We start from the raw sequence: 27,094 nt of genomic DNA on the forward strand, positions 1-27,094 counted from the left end.
CTCGTGGTCTGACACATTTCGACGCTGCCACGCCATTATCATCAGTTACATCTTGAAGCAATGGCAGCAGCAACTATCACCACCTGCAGATGTTGAGCAGTTGAACCAATGAGATGTTTTGGGATTTACACAATGCGATCTGATGGCAAACGCGAGAAGTGCTTTTGCAGCAGACCCATCAGAAAAGCCCGGAAAATATTAACATAGTTTCTGGAGTATTCCAAAGGACTCTCGTAGGTTCACTACTATTTACAATATATATTAACAGTCTGGTTGAAAAAGTTTGATTTTCTGTAAGAGGATTCACGGATAATGCTGTTGGCTGTAAGACAGTTGCAGTACCGGGAGACTAATAATTTTCAGGAAGTCCTGCTGTGGATTGACTGTTGGTGCAGGGCTGGGAGCAGACCCTGAATGTAAATAAATGTAGTGTGTTTTGCATAGACAGTGCATTCCACTACAGGTTGATATGTCATTGGTCACGAATCACCAGAAACGGTAACTACTGTAAAATACTTAGGAGTAACCACCTGAAGTGACCTGCAGTGAAATGACCACATAAAATGGAAAAGTAAATGTCAGGCTCAGAGTCATTGGGAGTATCTTTCTAGAAATGTATATCGCAAATGAAAGAAATTGATTGCTAAACATTTGTTTAGCAGGTTATTCAATATTGTCAGACAGTCTTGGACACTTCCCAATTTGGAATAATCGTAGACATTGAGAACAATTGAAGAAGAGTGGTGTATTTCATCACAGGATTACTTGGTGTGAAATTGTAACAGAGAATCACGAACTCCAATTGCAGGTGTTGCTAGAGTGGCACTGTGCATTGTGCACTGTGGATAGGTTGAGAGTTTTGCTCCATATGCAAATGGAATGAGATGTTTTGACAAAGTTCATCATACAATGATGTTTGGAGTATATAAGTAAACATAGATATCTGAAGATGAATTGTAACCAAATTGATCAAGATTGCTTACCTCCCTAGAATTCCAAAAAATGTACATCAAAAATATTCTGTAGATCATAATAGTGAACCAGATTTTTCAAGCTGTATTCGGAGAATTTTTGTTCTGTGATGTTTCACTTTAAGTGTCATTGAGCAAAGTTAGGTCTCCACCATGAATGCACTGCTGTTACCACAGTTGTGAAGACCAGGCTCCTACTTGTGGGTCTCTGAAACCTTATCCAAGCCCGGTTTGCAGTTGCTTTCGTAATACTGTTGTGCTAGACAATATCGTTTTGCTCCTTGGTTTATTTGAACAGTAGGGTGATGCACTGGACCTTCCAGGTGGCCATCATGCTCCATTTATAAGACGTTTAAGGGAGAAGAGAAAGTGTTATGCTTTCAGAGGGAGGGGGACAGGAAACAGGGGGAGGGGGGCTGGAGAGAGGGCAGGTGAGACCCAAGTTAGTCTAGGAGAGCTGATGCTGATGGAGATTAGAGGGGCAAAAGTAATGTTTGAGTATTTAGCAGTAGTAGTTTGTGGTTGGCCGCGATTTGGAAGTGGCTGGCCGTGTAGCTACACAGCTGACAAGTTGTCATAACCACGTAGAATGTAGCAGAGCTGGGGCGATGATCTGGCTGCTTTCACTGGTGGCTGTACTTTCTGTAGGACAGAAAATGGCTGTGATTAGACTCCAGCAGGAGGCAGAGGAGGTGGTGGGTGAGGGGGGTCTAAGGGCAGGTGCTGGACCTTGATAATCCTTAAGGGAATAATCTGTCACATAAAGGGGAAAATAGTGAAAGGATTAACAAACTTCTAAAAGTAGTACTGTATTGAACTGTCGTCTTTGAATAAAATTAGTAACTACTAACTGGCTTGGGGTTGCAGTCATGGTTGCTTATGTAAACCATCAATGCAATCAGTTTTATGTATTATTACAAGCTGTACTTTCTGTAATTTACAGTGGAGGAAAACTTGTACAAAATGATTTATGCATGATAGTATACTCAGCACAAAAGATAGTCTTCATGTACAATTTAGTAAAATATGAAGTGAAGTGTTCAAATGTTTAATAACAAGATATGAATTATAATTAAGTTGTTCCAAAAAAAAAAAAAGTTTTGTGCTAAACAATAATAATATCTGTTATGAACCTCTACCCTTTTTGACCATCAAGAATTGTGTTTTTTCAAAACTGTGCTGAACCAGTAATATTGAATATGTTGTCAGTCATTATGTGATTAAACACTGGTCTCTTTAATCTAGGATACTACTCATGGCGCAACACTACCTACGGCTCATGGTTCATGCAGGCCCTCTGCTGGGAACTCCAGAGTCGAGGAACGAAACTTGATATTCTGACACTGTTGACATTTGTGTGTCAGCGTGTTGCAATAGACTTCGAATCCAATACACCTAATAACGATGTTATGCATAGGCAGAAGCAAATACCGTGCATCACAACAATGCTGACAAGATTATTGCGTTTTGAGGAGAAGAAGTAATATAGCTTTAGTTATAGAATTTTGTGTGTGTGAAAAAAAAAAAAAAAAAAATTTGTGATGCAGCAAATGCTGTAACAGTTCCAGGTTTGATGATGTGTAAGAAATTGCACATTCAAAAGTGCAAACTGTCAGTTTCATTATTTTGAGAATAGAGGGAATTTTTGCCAGTATATTTTTTATACAATAGCCTTTGTTTTTTTTTTTTTTTAAAAAAAAAGAAATTGTAAAAGCATGAATTTACAAATTGGCTACAATAGTTTGTATGGTAAGGAAGTATTGTTGGTGTTACACTTACCAGAGTACTTTAAATTTGAGCCTTTTTTCTGTGGAAAGTATTTCATCCATCCATCTTCTCGTTTATCGCATTAGTGAAACTTTCATGCTTCTATCACAATATTTGCTACTTGTCCTATGAAACAAAGAAAATGTACTGGATAGTACGGAAAGAAACAGGCCATGAAAAAATGTTACAGTATTGCATATTCTGGAGCTCGAAGATTTCATAATCTTATTGACCACTGTAAAAGTTCCTGCAGTTTGTCATTTTTGTTCCAATTACCTGTGTTGGAATGTTGATAATTAGAATACAGACTGCCTCATTCAGCAACACACATTTTTAGTTGCGATTTATGCTCTGTAAACTGCTCAAACTTTGAAATGTGTGTGTATTTATTGGTACTGGTTGTGATGTATCACGTAATTCACTAAACATGTTCCCAGTAGTGTTTGTATGCTGTCCTCGATCATATTTAGTTTATCTCCTTTTAATAGAACTGCGTGTGAACAAAAAAAACTTTTGTTTCAAACACACAGCTAATCGTTTTTCTCACTTTTTTTGTTTTTAGTAATACTATTCACAACTAACTGGTTTATTGTAAGTAATATGATACAATGTGATATAAAAGTACAAAAAATACAGTTGTGGTGCCTTTGGAAATATCTATAGAACAGTGTGTTTGTATATTTATTTTTTCATACTTAACTAAATAAAAACTGTGAATAAATTATTGTGCATACTTTTTAACTAGGTTTTGATAGATTTCTAGTGCTTAATGTCCATTCCACTTCAGTAATCAGTCTTCATTGTAACATTTAGTAAGCTATTTATAATGCTTCCGACTGTAAAAGAAATGTATTTATTTGAAAAGAAATTATTTCTTTAACTGAAAATGGATTATCCTTGTCAAAATTGGCATTAAACTTGACTTGAAATGGTAGTTTACCAAGTGTTGTTGCTGCAGTACCTATCAAGAGACAAATGGAAATGGAATAGAACATCACGACTACTGTTAACAGGTACACTTTACAGTAGTTTTCAGAGTATATGAAAGGTAACATAGATATCTGGAGATGAATTGTAACAAAATTAATAAAGACTGCCTGTCTCATAAAGTTCCATAAAATACTGCAAAAACATTCTCTAGAGTGTAGTAGTGAAGCAATTTTTCCAGTAATGATTGCAGAATTTTGTTATGTTTCACAATTGACACAACCATTTCAATGCCATTGAGCAAAGTTTGGTCTTTATTACCAATGCACTTCTGTTGGCACAGGTGCAGAGTCCACACAAAACTCTCAAACCTTATCAAAGCCTCATTTGCAGCTAGTTTCACAGTACTATTGTGGTAGATGATACCCTGTTGCACCCCTGATTAATTTGATTGATAAGCTGACACACTGGACCATACAGGTGGCCATGAGGCACTATCGCACTAGGGCTTTGTCTTAGATACCAATGGGATGTACTTTTTACAAGTTATTCAACAGCCCATTTAATGTACACGCCGATCACAGATGCATATGAACTGTTCCGACAATCATTTCTGAAGAAATACTGTCATTCCTATAAACAAGTGCCATAACAGACATTTCCCTGGTGATAACAAGAGGCTGAATGATGTGTCTGGTGAGGCCTACCTCTAGACTGAGTCTTTCAACAGTCATGTGCAATCTTGACCGTTGAATATGTATTTAGTGTAAAATGTTGCATGTAAGTTAGTTTTGGTTAAATGTATAAAACAGTCTGTTATTTTAAAAGATGGAGACTATGATAAGCTGATGACCATCCCCTTTTACGGTTCCCATGAATCATTTCATTCGCCCCAGACACCCATGAGCAAAATGCATGCAATCAAATTTCCACTGCTTTACAAACATACAAACATATGTGTCCTGTGCACATTGTGTGACTTGTGTCGTGGAGCTACATGCTGTATGTGCCGTATCTATAAGATAGTGATAATAAACAGAATAAAGAAAGGCAAAGACTCGTGCAATAATAAACAAAATGAAGAAAGGCAAAGACTCGTGCAATAATAAACAAAATGAGAAAGGCAGAGACTCATGCAGCTCTGTTTTGTTCAAAGGCTGATACACCCATGGAACAGTACCAAAAAAATCACCAGCTTCCAAAAACATTGCTGCTCAGTCACAATTTCTTGGCGTTTCTTGAAAAACAGCTCAACCACAGCAGTTGAAGAAGCTTTAAGCAGCCTGATCCGCCTAGGCATTAGCATGCCAGCTGCAGCAACGGGGCTGTTTACACATTGCGAAGTAGGACACTGGAGCACCACAATCGTGACGGTTCAGTGGAAAGTCTGTGCTTTTGCAGGGCAGGCCTAGCAGTTTCTACACTATTGAGCTGTGGATTTATTATTACATGTGTGTGTGGAATCAGTATATTAGCACAACAAATGACCTTCTAACCATCGATTATAGTAGTCGGGCAGCACCTACTAAGAGGACTGTGCCAGTTGTTGGAGTGATATGGCTCTGCAAGCACCCACCATGTGTCTGGTGCTGGTCCAGGTGCTAAGTGCACCTCCATAAGCTTGGCACCTTCCTGCTATGGGCTGCACCAGGCTTGCTTCAACAATGGCTCGACTCCTGCCATAGGGAGTGGGTGGGAGGGGGGGGAAGGGGGTGGCAGCAGATCGTAACTGAGCAGTACAACTGTCCACCCTCATACTGGTGCAGACATCCTGGCACCATACACCTTTGCTTGCAGGGCCAATTTACACTCCTGGAGGCTATCATCCCCCTACAAGAGTTCTGGCAGATCTCTGTGCCGCCAGTACCTACCATGAGCAGCCAAGCTGTTCCTAACTGAGGCATATGCTGCTTAACGGGCCTCTGGACATGGATGTCACAGCCAGCTTCCTGTGCTGCAGCTGGCCAAGGCAGTGCACCATGAGTCAAGCATATCATGAGCTAAAGAGGGCTTGGCTGCCATGCTAAAAGTGTAGTGTTTGTCTTTCTGAAATTGTTTTCATAAGCCATCCAGCAGCTACGACCCACTGCCACAACTCAACCCTGTGCACAGAAATGGCTTCACCTCAGGTTACCATATTTCTTCACTGTAGAAACCCCACTGTCATCACTTTTAGAAAATACTATATGCTTTTTGCAATTAATGGAGGGTGGCTTGTTGAAATTAAATTAACCAACACCACTGAACTGATAACTTCATCCAGTCCAGCTGGAGGGTGGCTTGTTGAAATTAAATTAACCAACACCACTGAACTGATAACTTCATCCAGTCCAGCTTACTGCCCTTAACAATTGCAAGTGGTACTCTATTGAACTGCTTTCTTTGAGGAACATTAACTACTACCAACAAAGCAATCAATTTATAAGTTTTATTATAAACAGTATTTATGTTATTTAAAATGGAGAAAAAGTTGTACAAAATTATTTATGAATGGCAGTATGTTTAGTGTAACAATGAAAACAAATTGGTTACTGATAAAATTATTTAATTGGATAGATAATAAATCTACTCACCAAGTGGCAGCAGAACACACACATAAAAGACTGTTGTGATTGGCAATCTTTCGGAGCCAGCAGCTCCTCCTTCAGGCAGGAGAGTTGAAGTGGAAGAAAGAAGGGTGAAGGAAAAGGACTGACTTGCAGTTCTGTGTGACTTTCCCGAAATCTACCCCTTTTCCTAGACCGCTCCAGTCCTTTTCCTTCACCGTTCACCCTTCTTCCTTCCCCCTCAGCCCTTCTGCCTGAAGGAGCCACCGGCTTCGAAAGCTTGCCAATCACAATAGTCTTTTATGCGAGTGTTCTGCTGGCTCTTGATGAGTAGATTTTTTAAATATCCAATTAAGTATGTTTATTGTAAAACATAAGTATATTCTTCATACATAATTCTTTAAAATAGTTTGGAAAATTGAATTTTAGTAAAATATAAACTAAAAACCCCCCATGAACCATGGACCTTGCCGTTGGTGGGGAGGCTTGCATGCCTCAGCGATACAGTTAGCCGTACCGTAGGTGCAACCTCAATGAAGGGGTATCGGTTGAGAGGCCAGACAAACGTGTCGTTCCTGAAGACAGGCAGCAGCCTTTTCAGTAGTTGCAGGGGCAACAGTCTGGATGATTGACTGATCTGGCCTTGTAACACTAACCTAAACAGCCTTGCTGTGTTGGTACTGCGAACGGCTGAAAGCAAGGGGAAACTACAGCCATAATTTTTCATGCGGGGCATGCAGCTTTACTGTATGGTTAAATGATGATGGCGTCCTCTTGGGTAAAATATTCCGGAGGTAGAATAGTCCCCCATTCGGATCTCTGGGCGGGGACTACTCAAGAGGACGTCGTTATCAGGAGAAAGAAAACTGGCATTCTACGGGTCAGAGCGTGGAATGTCAGATCCCTTAATCGGGCAGGTAGGTTAGAAAATTTAAAAAGGGAAATGGATGGGTTAAAGTTAGATATAGTGGGAATTAGTGAAGTTCGGTGGCAGGAGGAACAAGACTTTTGGTCAGGTGAATACAGAGTTATAAATACAAAATCAAATAGGGGTAATGCAGGAGTAGGTTTGTTGTCGTTGTTGTTGTTATTGTTGTGGTCTTCAGTCCTGAGACTGGTTTGATGCAGCTCTCCATGCTACTCTATCCTGTGCAAGCTTCTCCATCTCCCAGTACGTCCTGCAGCCTACATCCTTCTGGATCTGTTTAGTGTATTCATCTCTTGGTCTCCCTCTACGATTTTTACCCTCCGCTCTGCCCTCCAATACTAAATTGGTGATCCCTTGATGGCACAGAACATGTCCTACCGACTGATCCCTTCTTCTAGTGAAGTTGTGCCACAAACTCCTCCCCAATTCTATTCAGTACCTCCTCATTAGTTATGTGATCCATCCATCTAATCTTCAGCATTATTCTGTAGCACCACATTTCGAAAGCTTCTATTCTCTTCTTGTCCAAACTATTTATCGTCCACGTTTCACTTCCATACAAGGCTAGACTCCATACAAATACTTTCAGAAACGACTTCCTGACACTTAAATCTATACTCGATGTTAACAAATTTCTCTTCTTCCAAAACGCTTTCCTTGCCATTGCCAGTCTACATTTTATATTCTCTCTACTTCGACCATCATCAGTTGTTTTGCTCCACAAATAGCAAAACTCCTTTACTACTTTAAGTGTCTCATTTTCCAATCTAATTCCATCAGCATCACTTGATTTAATTCGACTACATTCCATTATCGTCGTTTTGCTTTTGTTGATGTTCATCTTATATCCTCCTTTCAAGACACTGTCCATTCCGTTCAACTGCTCTTCCAAGTCCTTTGCTGTCTCTGACAACATCGGGGAGAGGCTACAACCCTGTCTCACTCCCTTCCGAACCACTGCGTCCCTTTCATGTCCCTCGGCTCTTATAATTGCCATCTGGTTTCTGTACTAATTGTAAATAGCCTTTCGCTCCCTGTATTGTGCACCTGCCACCTTCAGAAATTGAAAGAGAGTATTCCAGTGAACATTGTCAAAAGCTTTCTCTAAGTCTACAAATGCTAGCTTCTAAAATAAGTCGTAGGGTCAGTATTGCCTCACAAGTTCCCATATTTCTACGGAATCCAAACTGATCTTCCCCGAGGTTGGCTTCTACCAGTTTTTCCATTCGTCTGTAAACAATTGCCGTTAGTATTTTGCAGCCGTGACTTATTAAATGATAGTTCGGTAATTTTCACATCTGTCAACGCCTGCCTTCTTTGGGATTGGAATTATTATATTCTTCTTGAAGTCTGAGGGTATTTCGCCTGTCTCATACATTTTGCTGACCAGATGGTAGAGTTTTGTCAGGACTGGCTCTCCTATGGCCGTCAGTAGTTCTAATGGAATGTCGTCTATTCTCAGGGCCTTGTTTCGACTTAGGTCAGTGCTCTAATAATGAATAAAAAAATAGGAGTGTGGGTAAGCTACTATAAACAGCATAGTGAACGCATTATTGTGGCTAAGATAGACACGAAGCCCATGCGTACTACAGTAGTACAGGTTTATATGCCAACTAGCTCTGCAGATGGTGAAGAAATTGATGAATGTATGACGAGATAAAAGAAATTATTCAAATAGTGAAGGGAAATGAAAATTTAATAGTCATGGATGACTGGAATTCGATAGTAGGAATAGGAAGAGAAGGAAACGTAGTAGGTGAATATGGATGGGGGGTAAGAAATGAAAGACGAAGCCGCCTGGTAGAATTTTGCACAGAGCATAACTTAAACATAGCTAATGCTTGGTTCAAGAATCATGAAGGAAGGTTATATACAAGGAAGTAGCCTGGAGATACTCGAAGGTATCAGATAGATTTTATAATGGTAAGACAGAGATTTAGGAACCAGGTTTTAAATTGTAAGACATTTTCAGGGGCAGATGTGGACTCTGACCACACTCTATTGGTTATGAACTGTGGATTAAAACTGAAGAAACTGGAAAAAGGTAGGAATTTAAGCAGATGGTGCCTGGATAAACTGACTAAACCAGAGGTTGTTCAGAGTTTCAGGGAGAGCATAAGGGAACAATTAACAGAATGGGGGAAAGAAATACAGTAGACGAAGAATGGGTAGCTTTGAGAGATGAAGTAGTGAAAGCAGCAAAGGATCAAGTAGGTAAAAAGACGAGGACTAGTAGAAATCCTTGGGTAACAGAAGAAATACTGAATGTAATTGATGAAAGGAGAAAATATAAAAATGCAGTAAATGAAGCAGGCAAAAAGGAATACAAATGTCTCAAAAATGAGATTGACAGGAAGTGCAAAATGGCTAAGCAGGGATGGCTAGAGGACAAATATAAGGATGTAGAGGCCTATCTCGCTAGGAGTACGATATATACTGCCTACAGGAAACCACTTGTATGAATATCAAGAGCTCAGATGGAAAACCAGTTCTAAGCATTGAAGGGAAAGCAGAAAAGTGGAAGGAGTATATAGAGGGTCTATACCAGGGCGACATACTTGAGGACAATATTATGGAAATGGAAGAGGATGTAGATGAAGATGAAATGGGAGATACGATACTGCATGAAGAGTTTGACAGAGCACTGAAAGACCTGAGTCAAAACAAGGCTCCGGGAGTAGACAACATTCCATTAGAACTACTGACGACCTTGGGAGAGCCAGTCCTGACTAAACTCTACCATCTGATGAGCAAGATGTATGAGACAGGCAAAATACCCTCAGACTTCAAGAAGAATATAATAATTCCAATCCCAAAGAAAGCAGGTGTTGACAGATGTGAAAATTACCGAACTATCAGTTTAATAAGTCACAGCTGCAAAATACTAACGCGAATTCTTTACAGATGAATGGAAAAACTGGTAGAAGCCAACTTGGGGAAGATCAGTTTGGATTCCGTAGAAATATTGGAACACATGAGGCAATCTTGACTCTACGACTTATCTTAGAAAATAGATTAAGGAAAGGCAAACCTACATTTCCAGCATTTGTAAACTTATAGAAAGCTTTTGACAATATTGACTGGAATACTCTCTTTCAAATTCTGAAGGTGGCAGGGGTAAAATACAGGGAGCGAAGGGCTATTTACAATTTGTACAGAAACCAGATGGCAATTATAAGAGCCGAGGGACATCAAAGGGAAGCAGTGGTTGGGACGGGAGTGAGACAGGGTTGTAACCTATCCCCAATGTTATTCAATCTGTATATTGAGCAAGCAGTGAAGGAAACAAAAGAAAAATTCAGAGTAGGTATTAAAATCCATGGAGAAGAAATAAAAACTCTGAGGTTTGCCAGTGACATTGTAATTTTGTCAGAGACAGCAAAGGACTCGGCAGAGCAGTTGAATGGAATGGACAGTGTCTTGAAAGGAGGATATAAGATGAACATCAACAAAAGCAAAACGAGGATAATGGAATGTAGTCAAATTCAATCAGGTGATGCTGAGGGAATTAGATTAGGAAATGAGAGACTTAAAGTAGTAAGTTAGTTTTGCTATTGGGGAGCAAAATAACTGATGATGGTTGAAGTAGAGAGGATATAAAATGTATACTGGCAATGGCAAGGAAAGCGTCTCTGAAGAAGAGAAATTTGTTGGATCACGTAACTAACGAGGAGGTGTTGAATAGAATTGGGGAGAAGAGGAGTTTGTGGCACAACTTGACTAGTAGATGGGATCGGTTGGTAGGACATGTTTATGAGCCATCAAGGGATCACCAATTTAGTATTGGAGGGCAGCGTGGAGAGTAAAAATCATAGATGGAGACCGAGAGATGAATACACTAAGCAGATTCAGAAGGATGTAGGATGCAGTAGGTACTGGGAGATGATGAAGCTTGCACAGGATAGAGTAGCGTGGAGAGCTGCATCAAACCAGTCTCATGACTGAAGACCACAACAACAACAGCAACAATAAACTAAAAGTTGGTTGTAAAATGCTGTATTTGTCCACTAACTAACATAGTTATTTAGGTTATTAAATTTAATTTGTTCTTGCTCAATAATTATATTTTGTTGTCCAGCAAGCCACTTTTGTACTTTCTTATACATTATTAAACAATCCGGATATTTCTAAAATGGCACTCTAGAACTTTCAAAATGATAATTTTATTTGAAAATGTACACTCCACAAAATCAAGTTAATATGCCTTTTAAATTTGATAGTTTTGTTTCAGCAAAATTAAAACCTTGTTAGTAACTAAAATGTGTGATTTTGTTGATGACACAGTGTTTTAGCGTCGATATGTACACAGGGTGTCATAGGAGGAATGGTCAGTATACAGGGATTTTACGGGAACGATCATTTGAAGCAAAAAAGTCTAGTAAACATGGAATCTAAAATGACACCTTACAAACTATGAGCACTTGTTCAGCTGAAGAGATGTGTTTCACAGTGTCCAGGAGATACTCATATCTCATGTGGTATGCATTTTATAACCCGTGTTTTCTAGACTCTCTTACTTTGAATAATCATTACTGTCATATGCATGAATATTAACCATTCATCCTGGATCTTACTGTATATTCTGCAGTTCTTCCATACAACATTAAATAACCAGTAATACCTCCATCTGCATCCATACTGCACAAACTGTTGTCCACTGAGAAGTACATGGCAAAGAATGCTTACTGTTATAAGAGTTGTTTATGGCTTCTTCCTGTTTCATTCAAGTACAGAGTGCAGGAAGAATGACTGTGTGTGTGCATGCGCTGGCGTGTGCGTGTGCGCTGTAATTAATATAACCTTGTCCTCTTGGTCACTGTGGTGGCAGTACATAGGGAGTTGTAGTACAGTGCATCCGGAAAGGCTCTCCACTGTGGCGAGCTCAGAGAATCTCCCCTTGTGGGGTGTGTGAAGTTGGCAGCACGTTCAAGTCGCTGTATAAGCTAGAGGTGCTAGTGGCTGCAGTTTATGTTGGGAGATGGGATTCAATAATATTACAATTAAACAATTGAATTAATTATGTTAATTGTAATTAAATACACTGTACTCATCAGTATTACAGTAGGTGCAGGAAATGTTTTTCTGTTTTTGAAGGCGTAGTTCATTACGTTTACATTTATTTGCAAACACCTCTGCCAATGTTTTATAAGTAATCAAATGCAGAAAACTGATTACTGCTGTCTTCAGTTCATCTATTTTCTTTGGGTTATTTTGATACACAATTGTTGTAGCCACACCACAAGTAAATACTTGGGCAGAGAGAGGTACAGTGAGTGCGGGGACCAGTAATTACTCTGTCTCCAAAGATTTCATCTAAAAGTCGTAGGGACTGATGTGCAGTATGAGCAGTAGTGTTGTCTTGTTGGAAATATGAATGACTTATCTCATTTTCATTCACCAGGACAATAAATGGAAAAATTATCTGGGTACAGTAAACATCTGAAGTGATGGTAGTATCACATAAGATCGGTCCTATAATTTGTGCTCGCACTATGGTAACCCACAGTCAGATTTTTCTCTGCGTACAAGGGCATCTCTCTTAAGGCATGTAGATTTTCTTATGATCAGATACATGAATTTTTGGAATTAATGTAGCCAGATAAGTGAAACCAAGCATCATCAGTGACAAAAGTTTGATCTGAAACCTCATCTCAGTGTAGGTTAACAAATCACTGAAAACATTCACAATGTGCTATTCGTTTTGCATGGTCTATGCAATGTAATTGTTGGTCAGTGTTAATACTGTATGGATCGTTCCCAGTTCTTTGGTTACAATCTTGTGTGCTGTCGAACGAGAGACTTTACCCTCTTGCGATAATCTCCTCGCTGATTTTGTTTGACTCCGCAACATAATGTCCGAAATGTTGCCAAGCTTCTGTTCTGTCAAAATTGCGGGCCTACCAGTTAATGGTGCATCATGAACTGAATATGTTGCCCAGAATTTGCAAATTAAATCTTGTATATTGTCTTGATGTTTACACTTCAAAACAGGAAAATGAAATCTAAATTGACACTTCACATGCTCCATAAATTTTCCTCCTGCATGGAAAACCTCTTCCACTAAAAATGCTCTCTGTGCAATAGTAAGCATTTTCACTACACTCATCTTATACAAGAACTATACAGTAATGCAACTAGCAGTTCCAAAGCACACTCAACACTAACACCAGTACCCTATCACAGCAGGTCCATGGAACACGCGCAGGTGAGACTTGAATGTGCTGCCAAATTTATGCGCCCCACAAAGCGACACACGAGGCTCACTGCTGCAGAGAGACCTCGCCGATGCACGGTATATTACTGGTCATCATTTGAGATTGGTTGTTAAAACTTGTTAAGTAAACTTCCTCAAGATAGCTTGCGTCTATTTTAGCATCAGCCAATTTGGTTTCTCCAGTATATCTGTGACACTTTCCCATGTGTCAAACAAACCTGTGATAATTGGTGCTGCCCTTCTCTATATTTGTTACATGTCCTCTGCTAGTCCTATTTTGCACTAGTCCTACACAGATCAACAGTATTCTAGGATGGGCCAAAAAAGTGATTTTTAACCAGTCTCCTTTATAGAATGATAACTTTTCTCTACTATTCTACCAGTGAACTGAAGAATGTTACCTGCTTTACCTGCGACTGATCCTTTGTGATCATTCCACTTCATATCCCCACAAAGTGTTACATCCAGGTATTTTTACAAGTTGACTGTGTAATGTCCTAGGATCTGAGACTGTGCTAGTGTACGATGTTTTATTTAATATCTGTTTAGGAACCAGATCAGCTGCTTGGTTCAAGAAGCACTCTATTGTTTTAACAGAAAATTCCGAAATATGGCTATGTACCACATTCCACCTGCGAGAGTGATGTTGTTGGTCACTGGAGAACTAAATCTAAAGAAAAAAAGCAAAGATGGATGATGCGCATTGTTAGGGTATGCCATCGAGAATAGGCATGTACAAATCTTAAACGGAATGGTAACTCATTGTTGTCTGCTATTAAACACAATTTTTTTACTTCGCTATTGTGACGATTGTGTTAAAAATATTGAACAGAAGAGGCTGTAAAAGGATATACAATGTTGAAAAGGTATTTAAACAAGTTTCATGTCATAAACGGTACACTTCCAAGAGTGAACATACGTGCAAAGCTTCTGTAGGACCTTTGGAATTTGGTTTGTGACTGATTACATCGGGAGGTGTACTTACCAATAATTGGAGTAATCTACTGTTCAATTACACACATTGAACCAAATGATAACTGAATTGCCCTGGATCAGTTTCCAAAGCATCTGCAGAAAGTCCTGATATTACCAGCAATTTACAGCTGACTGGTGGAGATCTGCAGCTGCTCCTATACAGTGAGTGTGTCAAGCACCACTAATTACTGTCTTAAAATTCTTGGCAGGGAGTATTGAATTTTCAGTGATATGCATGGAGTAATGTAATCAGAAGCATTCAAAACAGTAAAGAGAATCTGTATTTTCTCTGAATAGATAACAAACAAATTAAGCTCAACAGAACTTTAATGAGAACCTTCTCTGTCATGAAATAATTTAGTTTCAAGGAGGTTGCATATTAGTTAACTTCAAAATTGCCTACTTCAGTTGATTATTTCCCTCAGGTATAGGAGCCGTAATTGTAACCTGCTCATATTGTTGTCTTAGTATCCAAATTTTTTCATTTTGTGAAATGCACAGTTTTACATTTCTGAACATTTAAAGCAAGTTGCCAAGCTTTGCATCACCTTGAAATATTACGAAGATCTGACTGAACACTTGTCCTGCCTTTTTCACACAACTTCATTATAGATAACCGCATCATATATGAAAAATCTGAGGTTACTGTTGTCTGCAAGTTCATTAATAAAGAATATGAACAGCAATATTCCCAACACACTTCCTTGGAACAGACCCGTAGTTACTTCATCTGTCGATGACTTTCCACCCAAGATGTCCTGTGTCCTCCCAACCAAGAAATCTTCAGTGTAGTCACAAATTTCACTTGATATCCCAAATAATCATTCTTTCACTAATAAGTGTAAGTGTAGTATTGAGTCAAATGTTTTGTGGAAATTGAGAAATACTGCATCTGTCTGACTGCCTTGATCTAAGACTTTCAGGGTATTGTGAGAAAAGTGCGAGTTGGGTTTCGTGTGATCAATACTTTGTAACCCATCTGGTTGGCATGGAGGAGATAATTCTACATGATTGTAACATCCACTTTATTCTTTTTTTATTATTACATTCCTTTCTGAGACTTTATGTCTGATTAAAAATGGAAAGTTACGCGGACGTCGACCAAGCGTGACTTCCTTTTTACTGTACGGTATATGTTACACTGCATTTAGGAACTTTCGGGTCATTGAACATGTATCAATAATTACAGGTTTCTGTAGTTGCATATATACGTTTGGATGTAGCTGTATTGCGTTGATGTACTGGTGGATATTGTGTGGTATGACTCCTGTAGTTGATAGTATAATTGGTATAATGTCAACTTTATCCCGATGCCACATGTCCTTGACTTCCTCAGCCAGTTGGATGTATTTTTCAATTTTTTCTCCTGTTTTCTTCTGTATATTTGTTGTATTGGGTATGGATATTTCAATTAGTTGTGTTAATTTCTCCTTTTTATTGGTGAGTATGATGTCAGGTTTGTTATGTGGTGTTGTTTTATCTGTTATAATGGTTCTGTCCCAGTATAATTTGTATTCATCATTCTCCAGTACATTTTATGGTGCATACTTGTATGTGGGAACGTGTTGTTTTATCAGTTTATGTTGTATGGCAAGTTATTGATGTATTATTTTTGCTACATTGTCATGTCTTCTGGAGTATTCTGTATTTGCTAGTATTGTACAGGGTTATTACAAATGATTGAAGCGATTTCACAGCTCTACAATAACTTTATTATTTGAGATATTTTCACAATGCTTTGCACACACATACAAAAACTCAAAAAGTTTTTTTAGGCATTCACAAATGTTCGATATGTGCCCCTTTAGTGATTCGGCAGACATCAAGCCGATAATCAAGTTCCTCCCACACTCGGCGCAGCATGTCCCCATCAATGAGTTCGAAAGCATCGTTGATGCGTGCTCGCAGTTCTGGCATGTTTCTTGGTAGAGGAGGTTTAAACACTGAATCTTTCACATAACCCCACAGAAAGAAATAGCATGGGGTTAAGTCGGGAGAGTGTGGAGGCCATGACATGAATTGCTGATCATGATCTCCACCACGACCGATCCATCGGTTTTCCAATCTCCTGTTTAAGAAATGCCGAACATCATGATGGAAGTGTGGTGGAGCACCATCCTGCTGAAAGATGAAGCCGGCGCTGTCGGTCTCCAGTTGTGGCATGAGCCAATTTTCCAGCATGTCCAGATACACGTGTCCTGTAACGTTTTTTTTGCAGAAGAAAAAGGGGCTGTGAACTTTAAACCGTGAGATTGCACAAAACATGTTAACTTTTGGTGAATTGCGAATTTGCTGCACGAATGCGTGAGGATTCTCTACCGCCCAGATTCGCACATTGTGTCTGTTCACTTCACCATTAAGAAAAAATGTTGCTTCATCACTGAAAACAAGTTTCGCACTGAACGCATCCTCTTCCATGAGCTGTTGCAACCACGCCGAAAAATCAAAGCATTTGACTTTGTCATCGGGTGTCAGGGCTTGTAGCAATTGTAAACGGTAAGGCTTCTGCTTTAGCCTTTTCCGTAAGACTTTTTCCAAACCGTCGGCTGTGGTACGTTTAGCTCCCTGCGTGCTTTATTCGTCGACTTCTGCGGGCTACGCGTGAAACTTGCCCGCACGCGTTCAACTGTTTCTTCGCTCACTGCAGGCCGACCTGTTGAATTCCCCTTACAGAGGCATCCAGAAGCTTTAAACTGCGCATACCATCGCTGAATGGAGTTAGCAGTTGGTGGATCTTTGTTGAACTTCGTCCTGAAGTGTCGTTGCACTGTTATGACTGACTGATGTGAGTGCATTTCAAGCACGACATACGCTTTCTCGGCTCCTGTCGCCATTTTGTCTCACTGCGCTCTCGAGCGCTCTGGCGGCAGAAACCTGAAGTGCAGCTTCAGCCGAACAAAACTTTATGAGTTTTCCTACGCATCTGTAGTGTGTCGTGACCATATGTCAATGAATGGAGCTACAGTGAATTTATGAAATCACTTCAATCATTTGTAATAGCCCTGTACATCCACTTGTGATGTGATCTACTGTTTCTATTTGTTGTTTGCAAAGTCTGCATTTATCTGTTGTGGTATTGGGATCTTTAATAATATGCTTGCTGTAATATCTGGTAGCTTACGACTTATCTTAGAAGAAAGATTAAGAAAAGGCAAACCTACGTTTCTAGCATTTGTAGACTTAGAGAAAGCTTTTGACAACGTTAACTGGAATACTCTCTTTCAAATTCTGAAGGTGGCAGGGGTAAAATACAGGGAGCGAAAGGCTATTTACAATTTGTACAGAAACCAGATGGCAGTTATAAGAGTCGAGGGGCATGAAAGGGAAGCAGTGGTTGGGAAAGGAGTGAGACAGGGTTGTAGCCTCTCCCCGATGTTATTCAATCTGTATATTGAGCAAGCAGTAAAGGAAACAAAAGAAAAATTCGGAGTAGGTATTAAAATTCATGGAGAACAAGTAAAAACTTTGAGGTTTGCCGATGACATTGTAATTCTGTCAGAGACAGCAAAGGACTTGGAAGAGCAGTTGAATGGAATGGACAGTGTCTTGAAAGGAGGATATAAGATGAACATCAACAAAAGCAAAACGAGGATAATGGAATGTAGTCAAATTAAATTGAGTGATGCTGAGGGGATTAGATTAGGAAATGAGACACTTAAAGTAGTAAAGGAGTTTTGCTATTTAGGGAGTAAAATAACTGCTGATGGTCGAAGTAGAGAGGATATAAAATGTAGACTGGCAATGGCAAGGAAAGCGTTTCTGAAGAAGAGAAATTTGTTAACATCGAGTATAGATTTAAGTGTCAGGAAGTCGTTTCTGAAAGTATTTGTATGGAGTGTAGCCATGTATGGAAGTGAAACATGGACGATAACCAGTTTGGACAAGAAGAGAATAGAAGCTTTCGAAATGTGGTGCTACAGAAGAATGCTGAAGATAAAGTGGGTAGATCACGTAACTAATGAGGAGGTATTGAATAGGATTGGGGAGAAGAGAAGTTTGTGGCACAACTTGACTAGAAGAAGGGATCGGTTGGTAGGACATGTTTTGAGGCATCAAGGGATCACAAATTTACCATTGGAGGGCAGCGTGGAGGGTAAAAATCGTAGAGGGAGACCAAGAGATGAATACACTAAGCAGATTCAGAAGGATGTAGGTTGCAGTAGGTACTGGGAGATGAAGAAGCTTGCACAGGATAGAGTAGCATGGAGAGCTGCATCAAACCAGTCTCAGGACTGAAGACCACAACAACAACAACAATATCTGGTGTTTATTGTTTGATCCTGTATTGCAATCATGTATCTTTCCGTCTCACTGTATATATTGCCTTTTCTTAGCCATGTGTTGAATGCATCATGATCGATGTGTGGCTGTGTTAGATGATACGGGTGCTTGCCATGTAGTGTTTTCTTTTTCCAATTTACTTTCTTCGTATCTGTTGATGTTATGTGATCTAAAGGGTTGTAGAAGCGGTTATGAAATTGCAGTGGTGTAGCCGATGCATTTATATGTGTGATTGCTTTGTGTATTTTGCTAGTTTCTGCTCGTTCTATAAAGAATTTTCTTAAATTGTCTACCTGTCCTTAATGTAGGTTTTTTATGCCGATAAATCCCCTTCCTCCTTCCTTTCTGCTTAATGTGAATTTTTCTGTTGCTGAATGTATGTGATGTAATCTATATTTGTGGCATTGTGATCGTGTAAATGTATTGAGTCTTCTAGGTCTGTGTTACTCCATTTCACTACTCCAAATGAGTAGGTCAATATTGGTATAGCATAAGTATTTGTAGCTTTTGTCTTGTTTCTTGCTGTCAATTCTGTTTTCAGTGTTTTTGCTAGTCTTTGTCTATATTTTTCTTTTAGTTCTTCTTTAATATTTGTATTATCTACTCCTATTTTTTGTCTGTATCCTATATATTTATAAGCATCTGTTTTTTCCATCGCTTCTATTGAGTCGCTGTGGTTATCCAATAAGTAATGTTCTTGTTTAGTGTGTTTTCCCTTGACTATGCTATTTTCCTTACTTTTGTCTTTTCCAAAAGCCATATTTATATCATTGCTGAATACTTCTGTTATCTTTAGTAATTGGTTGAGCTGTTGATTTGTTGCTGCCAGTAGTTTTAGATCATCCATGTATATCAAATGTGTGACTTTGTGTTGGTATATTCCAGTAATATTGTATCCATAATTTGTATTATTTAGCGTGTTGGATAGTGGGTTCAGAGCAAGGCAGAACCAGAAAGGACTTAATGAGTCTCCTTGGTATATTCCACGCTTAATCTGTATTGGCTGTGATGTGATATTAATTGAATCTGTTTGGATATTAAGTGTGGTTTGCCAATTTTTCATTACTATGTTTAGGAACTGTATCAATTTAGGATCTACTTTGTATATTTGCAATATTTGTAGTAACCATGAATGGGGTACACTATCAAAAGCTTTTTGGTAATCAATGTACGCGTAGTGTAGCGACCTTTGTTTAGTTTTAGCTTGATATGTCACCTCTGCATCTATTATCAGGTGCTCTTTGCATCCTCGTGCTCCTTTGCAACAGGCTTTTTGTTCTTCATTTATAATTTTGTTCTGTGTTATATGTGTCATTAATTTATGTGTAATGACTGAAGTTAATATTTTGTATATTGTTGGTAGGCATGTTATGGGGCGATATTTAGCTGGGTTTGCTGTGTCTGCTTGATCTTTAGGTTTCAGATAAGTTATTCCATGTGTAAGTGTATCATGGAATGTGTATGGGTCTGCCATTTAACTGTTAAATAACTTATATTAAAAACAAAGATTCCATGACTTACCAAATGGGAAAGCGCTGGTAGATAGGCACAATAAAAAACACACAAACACACACACAAAATTCAAGCTTTCGCAACCAAAGGTTGCTTCGTCAGGAAAGAGGGAAGGAGAGGGAAAGATGAAAGGATGTGGGTTTTAAGGGAGAGGGTAAGGAGTCATTCCAATCTCGGGAGCGGAAAGACTTACCTTAGGGGGAAAAAAGGACAGGTATACACTCGCACACACACACACGTATCCATCCACACATATACAGACACAAGCAGTGTGTTTATTGTGCCTATCTACCAGTGCTTTCCCGTTTGGTAAGTCATGGAATCTTTGTTTTTAAAATATTTTACCCATGTGGAATGTTTCTTTCTAGTTTATTTATATTGTTAAATAACTTAGTTAGATGTGAATGTGTTGAGGTGAACTTCTTTAGCCAGAAATTTGCTATTTTATCTTTTCCAGGGGCTTTCCAATTGTGAGTAGAATTAATTGCTCATGTGACTTCGTGTTGCAAAATTATCACTTCAGGCATTTGTGGTATCATCTTGTATGTGTCTGTTTCTGCTTGTATCCACCGTGTATGCCTGTGATGTTGTACCGGGTTTGACCATATGTTGCTCCAGAAGTGTTCCATGTCAGTTATGTTTAGTGGATTGTCTATTTTAATGTGTGTGTTATCTATTGTCTGGTAAAATTTCTTTTGGTTTGTGTTGAATGTTTGGTTTTGTTTCCTCCTAGTTTCACTTTTTTTGTATCTTCTAAGTCGTTTGGCCAATGCTTGTAATTTCTGCTTCTTTTCATCGAATTGCTCTATCGCTTCTTGTTGTGAGATTTTACCTAACCTTTTTCGTTTTTTGTCTGATATTTCATTTCTTATAAATTGTGTTAGCTGTCCGATGTCTTTTCTCAGTTTTTCTATTCTGATCTGTAGCCTGTGTTGCCATGCTGGTTTTGTGGGTTTCTTCTGTGTGTTGGTTGGTTCTGATCTCTGCCTAGTGTGTATATTTAGTGTAGTGAGTGCTCCTATATAAACCAGTAGTTGTAACTCTTCCATTGTTGTATTTTCATTTATTTTGTTGTGTATGATTGTGTTGATAGTTGTTATTGTTGTTTCGACTTGTGGGTTATTTGGTGGTCTATGCAAGAATGGTCTAATGTCTGTATTTGTGTCTTTGTATTCTATATATGTCAGCTGAAATTTTTCTTCTATATCTAACATGTGTATCACTTCATGTTCTATTTGTGCTTGTTCTAGTGGCTGTCTTAAGATTTCGTTTTCCTCTGATTGTTTAATTGATGCGTGTTGTTCTTTGTTTGTTTGCTCTGGGATGTTTGAGTCCATTACTGTATTTTCTTCTTCTTCTGATTGCGCATTATTTTGTTCCAGTATTTGTTGTACTTGTTGTTTGATGTTTTCTAATTCTGACTGGGGTATCCTGTTATTTTTTATTATTACACGGATCTGATCAGCTAGTCGTTGTTCTGTTAAAAATTTTAATTCTAGTTATCTGGTAATAAATGTTGTGTATACTTGTGATCTGTATCCAATTTTGTTGATTCCTAAGTTTGTTGCTTGGTAATAACAGAACATGAGGTGTCAGTTAACTTCATCTGACCATCTCATCCTCTGTCTTTGTTTTCCTTCTAGAGTGGTTGCAGGAAGCATATCCTGCAAAACACCTCTATTTGGATTTAAATCATTTTCCGTGTGGCTAGCAGTGTCGTTACCATTGTGGACGGGCATAGGGTTCAAGCGTCGTCCCCGACCATGACAGCGCTTGTCCGAGGCTTCATTAGTTCTGTCCTGAACCAACTAATCACACTAAAAGGGGGGTTAGCCCAATTAGTGGTTTGTTCTTTTCGTCGCCTTTTGCGAGTGGCAGAACATACCGGAGGCCTATTCTTTTCCCAGGCCTCCACGGGGTACATTATTATTATTATTATTATTATTCTATAGATGGGATTGTGGAAACATCACATCTATTACCATTAGGGAGACAGTGTAATCTGAAATAATAATAATAATAATAATAATAATTGAACATTTCATGATTAGTGATGTTGGGATGAATCAAGCAGAACAATATCTGTCAGAGGGGTAATGCTTATTAGGCGCAACAGCGCACAGGACTTATGGCATGTTTATACTGTATGTGCTGTCCACCAGACAGGGACTAGTTGCAAGCAGAGTAATGTGCCCTTGACAGACTCCAATGTACAAGGGTATGCATATCAAATTTTCTCACTGTAAACCTCTAAACCAGTGTTGCAGACTTATGGCATGCAAAAACTATGAATATGTGGATATGCTTCAGGTCCTTAGCGCATCTGATAACCAGGCTGGTGTTGCCACTCGTGAATATGCTGCAAGATATCCTCATCAACGCCTTCCAGATAAATATGTGTTTCGTCATCTGGAGCTGCGCCTTCAGGAGTCAGGTTCTCTTCTTCCATCATCATGTGACAGAGGTCATCCACAGACTTGACATATTACAGCTACTGAGGAAGGTATTCTGGAGGTCATACACCAAAAACCTCAGAGAAGTACATGTAGCGTAGCAAGGCAGCTGCATGTCTCGCAACACACAGTCATTAACGTGCTGCATGAGCATGGGCTGCACCCCTATCATTACGCTTTCATGCTACACCTGCATCCTGCAGATCGCCATCAGCGGATGCAATTCTGTGCATGGTTCCAACAACAGGAAACCAATGATGACTTCGTGAACACTGTAATATGGTCGGATGAAGCAGCATTCAGTTGTGAGGGTGTCTTTAATACGTACAGTGCCCACCATTGGTGTGAGGTTAACCCGCACAGCACCTGCAACCATGGATATCAAGTTTGCTTTGGTTTTTGGGCTATGGGTCTTTGTTCTATTTTAGCAATTTCAGCTGTTTCTCGACACCCTTGACACTATATGAATCATCTTCTTAGAGGCATGAGAATGAACTTGGGGCAATACTTGGATTTTCATTTTTAAAGGAACGTTTAAACATGGAGTTCAGCATTTCAGTCCCTTTCTTGCCCATGAATGTCTGGTTGCTAGCTTTGATACCACTAACAGCCTTTACGTTTGACCAGAATATTGTGGGAAATCCTTTGATTGTAACCTGCTCTGTTAGTCATTGAAGGCTTAATGCATTGCCCTCTTGACAGCCAAATGTTTTTCCTTTCAGTGTATCCCATGTTTAGCCCCTATGCAGTTTTCCACTTATTATGAGTTGGTCTCTGTTTCTTTAGAAATTTGTACCATGGAAGGACTCTTCCATTGAGAACTATTCTATTAGGTACAGTCAGCAAAGCTCAACAGTTTGTAGTCCAGTATCAGGCATTCTAGGCATATACAACCACATCGCAAATTGTGGCAGGTTTAGTTATTGTGGGAATATATTATCATGACAGGGAGATGTGCTATGCATAACATTGGAAATTAATACTGATGAAACATCATACTTGGAAATACTGAGTGTTTCAGTGATCCCAAAATATGTAGTGATCTGACTGACAGCGCTAGATGGAGCCCGAAGGAGGTGTCAGCAGAGCTGTACACGTGGCTCCATGGTCCAAGTGTCTGGTTGTCACTTGTTGAATCAAAGTTTGGTTCTGCCATCTGACAAATATATATTTTTTCTCTCTTTTTTTGCTCAATATAATGTAAATGGACTGATAAAAAATGTACTCACCAAGCAGCGGCTGGAGAAGAGACACGCAAAAAGGTTTCACTTCTACAAGCTTTTGGTGCAAGTGAATTTTATCTTTTATGAAGCTTGTGTTTCAAATATAGAATAATTCATTGGGACAAATGAAACCTGCCATGATGTATTTTTTCAGATTATGCACTTAGCTGTAAACTTCAAGGTCTATAGCAGTCTGTTTACCCTTTTATTCAGGAACACTATCACTCTCAATTTCAAAAACAATCAGGCCTAAATTAGGTTATTGAATAGAGAGTTTTGTCTGCATGCATAAAACTATTCACAGAAGTAGCAGACGTAACAGGGAAGCATGTGCACCAGAATAAAATCATTAAGGTGAAACTGATTAAGAGAGAGGAAATCTTTAACAATTAGCTTATAAATTTTGGTCTTGAAGAAAAATTATAAATAAGCTGCTAAATATATAAGTTCAGCTATTCATTGTAATGGGTCTGAATAAGGAATTTAAATTCTGTCAGACAATTTTTATTAAAATCTGGTTGGATGTGTATAATGATGTAAGAGAGAAGCAGGTATGAAATTGCATGACCCTCCATTTGACAGGAGAAGCACAGAACATGGTTTTTTAAGAGAAATTATGATTTGTTTCTGTCCAGTTTTCAAGGAAGATAGAACTCGATAATTTTGTTGACCAATGGGTGCGAAATTACAGATCCTAGCTGATGGAATGCCCTATGCTTTGACTTATTGCAATTAGAATTTAATATGAGGAAATGATTATTTATGTTCCAATCTGACATTGTTTTTAATTTATCCAAATTGTACTATCAGTACTAAAATGATTTTGAATGTAGAGGAAAGATGCCTATTATGGGAGAGTTCACTAATGTTAGAGAGTTCCGTCGTGCTCAGCTCTGTTGGGAAGTATCAGAACTTGCTTCTCGCAGCACCTGAGACAGAGCAGTGACAATAAGACTATAATGATTTGTCAGTACATGGTAGGCATCACATCACATTGGTGTGATAAGAGACATTAGGGTCTACATTGTCTGTTTATCGCTCCATTCCACGTATAAAATGTAGCCTCGTGTGTGGATTTTGTGGGAACGTTTATAATGCATCATCCCCAAGAAATAGAAACATAGGTCAAGTAGTTACCTCATTTTTATTACAGTTATTTAGAGCAGCCTACTAGAGAGCAGTAATAATGGAAAATGCTATAAATGGCCTCTGGAAAATGGGACTTTCCCCATGTAATGGTCATATACTTAGAGACAATGACTGTGCAGTATATCAGGAGTTTGATATATAAGACGCAAACAACGGAGGAAGTGTGAGTGTAAGTGGTATCCAACCAGCTCCCACAACCGGCAAGCAATATCAACAGCCACCAACTGTAGTAAAAATTAGAATATGCTGAACCTGTTAAGTAGCTAAAATCATTTCCCCAAAGGGAACTTTTGAATCAGTTCAGAGAGAAGAAAACTGTAGCACAACCAAGGGAGAGAGAAACGATAGTTTGGTTCTGAAAAAAGGAAAAACACAAGAAACATAATCTTCCAGTCATTTGCAGTCTGATACACATTTTAGAATGCTTCAGATGTGCAATCTGAAGAAGACATTGAATGTATATTCTACAGTGGTCGTAAGTTAGAAGACTAATATTAAAAAAATGGGCACATTTCATGGAATACTATCCCGGGGCTGCTGAAGAATGTCAAATTCTGTTCTTATTTTGGGCAGAAAATGTTGGATGGTTGGTAAGGAAGCGAATATTTTTTTAGGGCTTACTCGTTCTTGTATTGGTTGATATTAAGCATTTTCTTTGACTGTCTCATATTAGGACACAATTCCTATTTTGAGTCAGATTGACTTGTTTGTGCTTTTTTTCAATTTAACATTTATATTAAGTTTTAAGTAGCACAAATTCAATAAATAAAATTTATAATGATTTCATGCAGATTTCCAGTTGGAAACACTTAGAAGTATATCAATTGCTGTTACATAAAATAGATAACGTGGGTGAGGAAAGTTTCAAATAAGTGATGATGCTAAGTATGAGATCCACCCATCATTGGCTTCAATTATCTGGCTCACTGGATGAGGCATGGAGACTGTCAGCCTCTGAAACTATGTTTCATCTTCAAGGCTCTTCTATGTGTAAAATACCAAGTCCCGCAGTTGGTCATGAGTGTGGGGTCAGTGTTGGCCAATGCAAGTTCATGTGATGCTTCATTTTAGCTCACGAATTTTCAGTGGGTTAAGGTCTAGTGCTTGAACAGCTCAATGTCAGTTTGTTGCAAAAACCATTGCCGAACAGTTCGACTCGTGCGAACTGACGAGTGGTTCTGCTGGAACTGGGTCACTCGTTTGGGATAGTGCGTTCTCACACTCAGCACCACTATATGTTTCATGACATGTGCATAGTGTTCTGTGGTGAGAAATTCGGTGAAGTGACCCTGCCCCATCAGATGATATCTGCCACCAGCACGAGACTATAGTTTTGCCAACACAAAAATGTTTCACCACATATTGTTGGTCGTAGCCTGTAGACCTTCATTGGATGCTCATTCACTGAGCTGTGTATTGACTCACCTGAAAAGATGACATGGTGGCAGTCACAGTCTACATTCAATTCAGTGGAAGCAAGCATGTAAAGTTTGTGAAAGTCATTGGGGGCCTCTTAGCAGCCCTATATGGCCTAATGCCAGCATCCTGTAAGTGGCTGCAAACGGTTTTCTAGCATCCAGGGAAGTTGGTCTCATCCTTGAGTTGGATGGTGTTTAAAAATGAATGTTCCATGTAGGTGTCAGTTAACATATTGTCTTACGTTGATACCTTTCCTAAGCCAGATCTTCGAAGATGGTCAGTTACTTCTGTCTTGCGCCACTCCTTTATCATTTCTGAGCACTATGAATTCAAGCTCTGGACCCGGCTGCCAATTCACAAGCAGTGAAACCATCATACTGGTTGTGTGCCAGGACGCTATCTCTCGTGGTGTGTGTACGTGCTGCCACTAAATGACTGACTGTCGTATACCCATCTGTGGTACAGTGTGTTATCACACTTGGCATATGAGGCTTGTTTCAAAAGTTCTGCCCTCCGTAAGATGGAACTGAAGAAAATTATTTATTTTACAAAATACCTTTACAGGCCTTCAATATAATCTCCTTTCTTGCTTATGATAGCTTCCCAGCATTTTGGCAACTTCTGTATTCTCAATAGGGCACCTATATAGAATGAGATTTTCACTCTGCAGCGGAGTGTGCGCTGATATGAAACTTCCTGGCAGATTAAAACTGTGTACCGGACGGACAC

At 39.1% G+C, this 27,094-nt stretch overlaps 1 protein-coding gene across 1 annotated transcript in view; it reads left to right on the top strand.

Moving 5' to 3' along the window:
- The window catches only part of LOC124802779 (caspase-1-like), a 63,351-nt gene extending 60,694 nt beyond the window's left edge, over positions 1–2,657 (top strand). The window contains exon 6 of the mRNA XM_047263779.1: positions 2,217–2,657. Within this exon, the coding sequence (XP_047119735.1) occupies positions 2,217–2,455 (239 nt within the window). The 3' untranslated portion in view covers positions 2,456–2,657. The remainder of the gene's footprint in view (positions 1–2,216) is intronic.
- The last annotated feature ends 24,437 nt before the right edge of the window (positions 2,658–27,094 follow it).

Source organism: Schistocerca piceifrons, chromosome 1, assembly GCF_021461385.2.
Source record: "Schistocerca piceifrons isolate TAMUIC-IGC-003096 chromosome 1, iqSchPice1.1, whole genome shotgun sequence".
In the NCBI taxonomy this organism is placed as follows: domain Eukaryota; kingdom Metazoa; phylum Arthropoda; class Insecta; order Orthoptera; family Acrididae; genus Schistocerca; species Schistocerca piceifrons.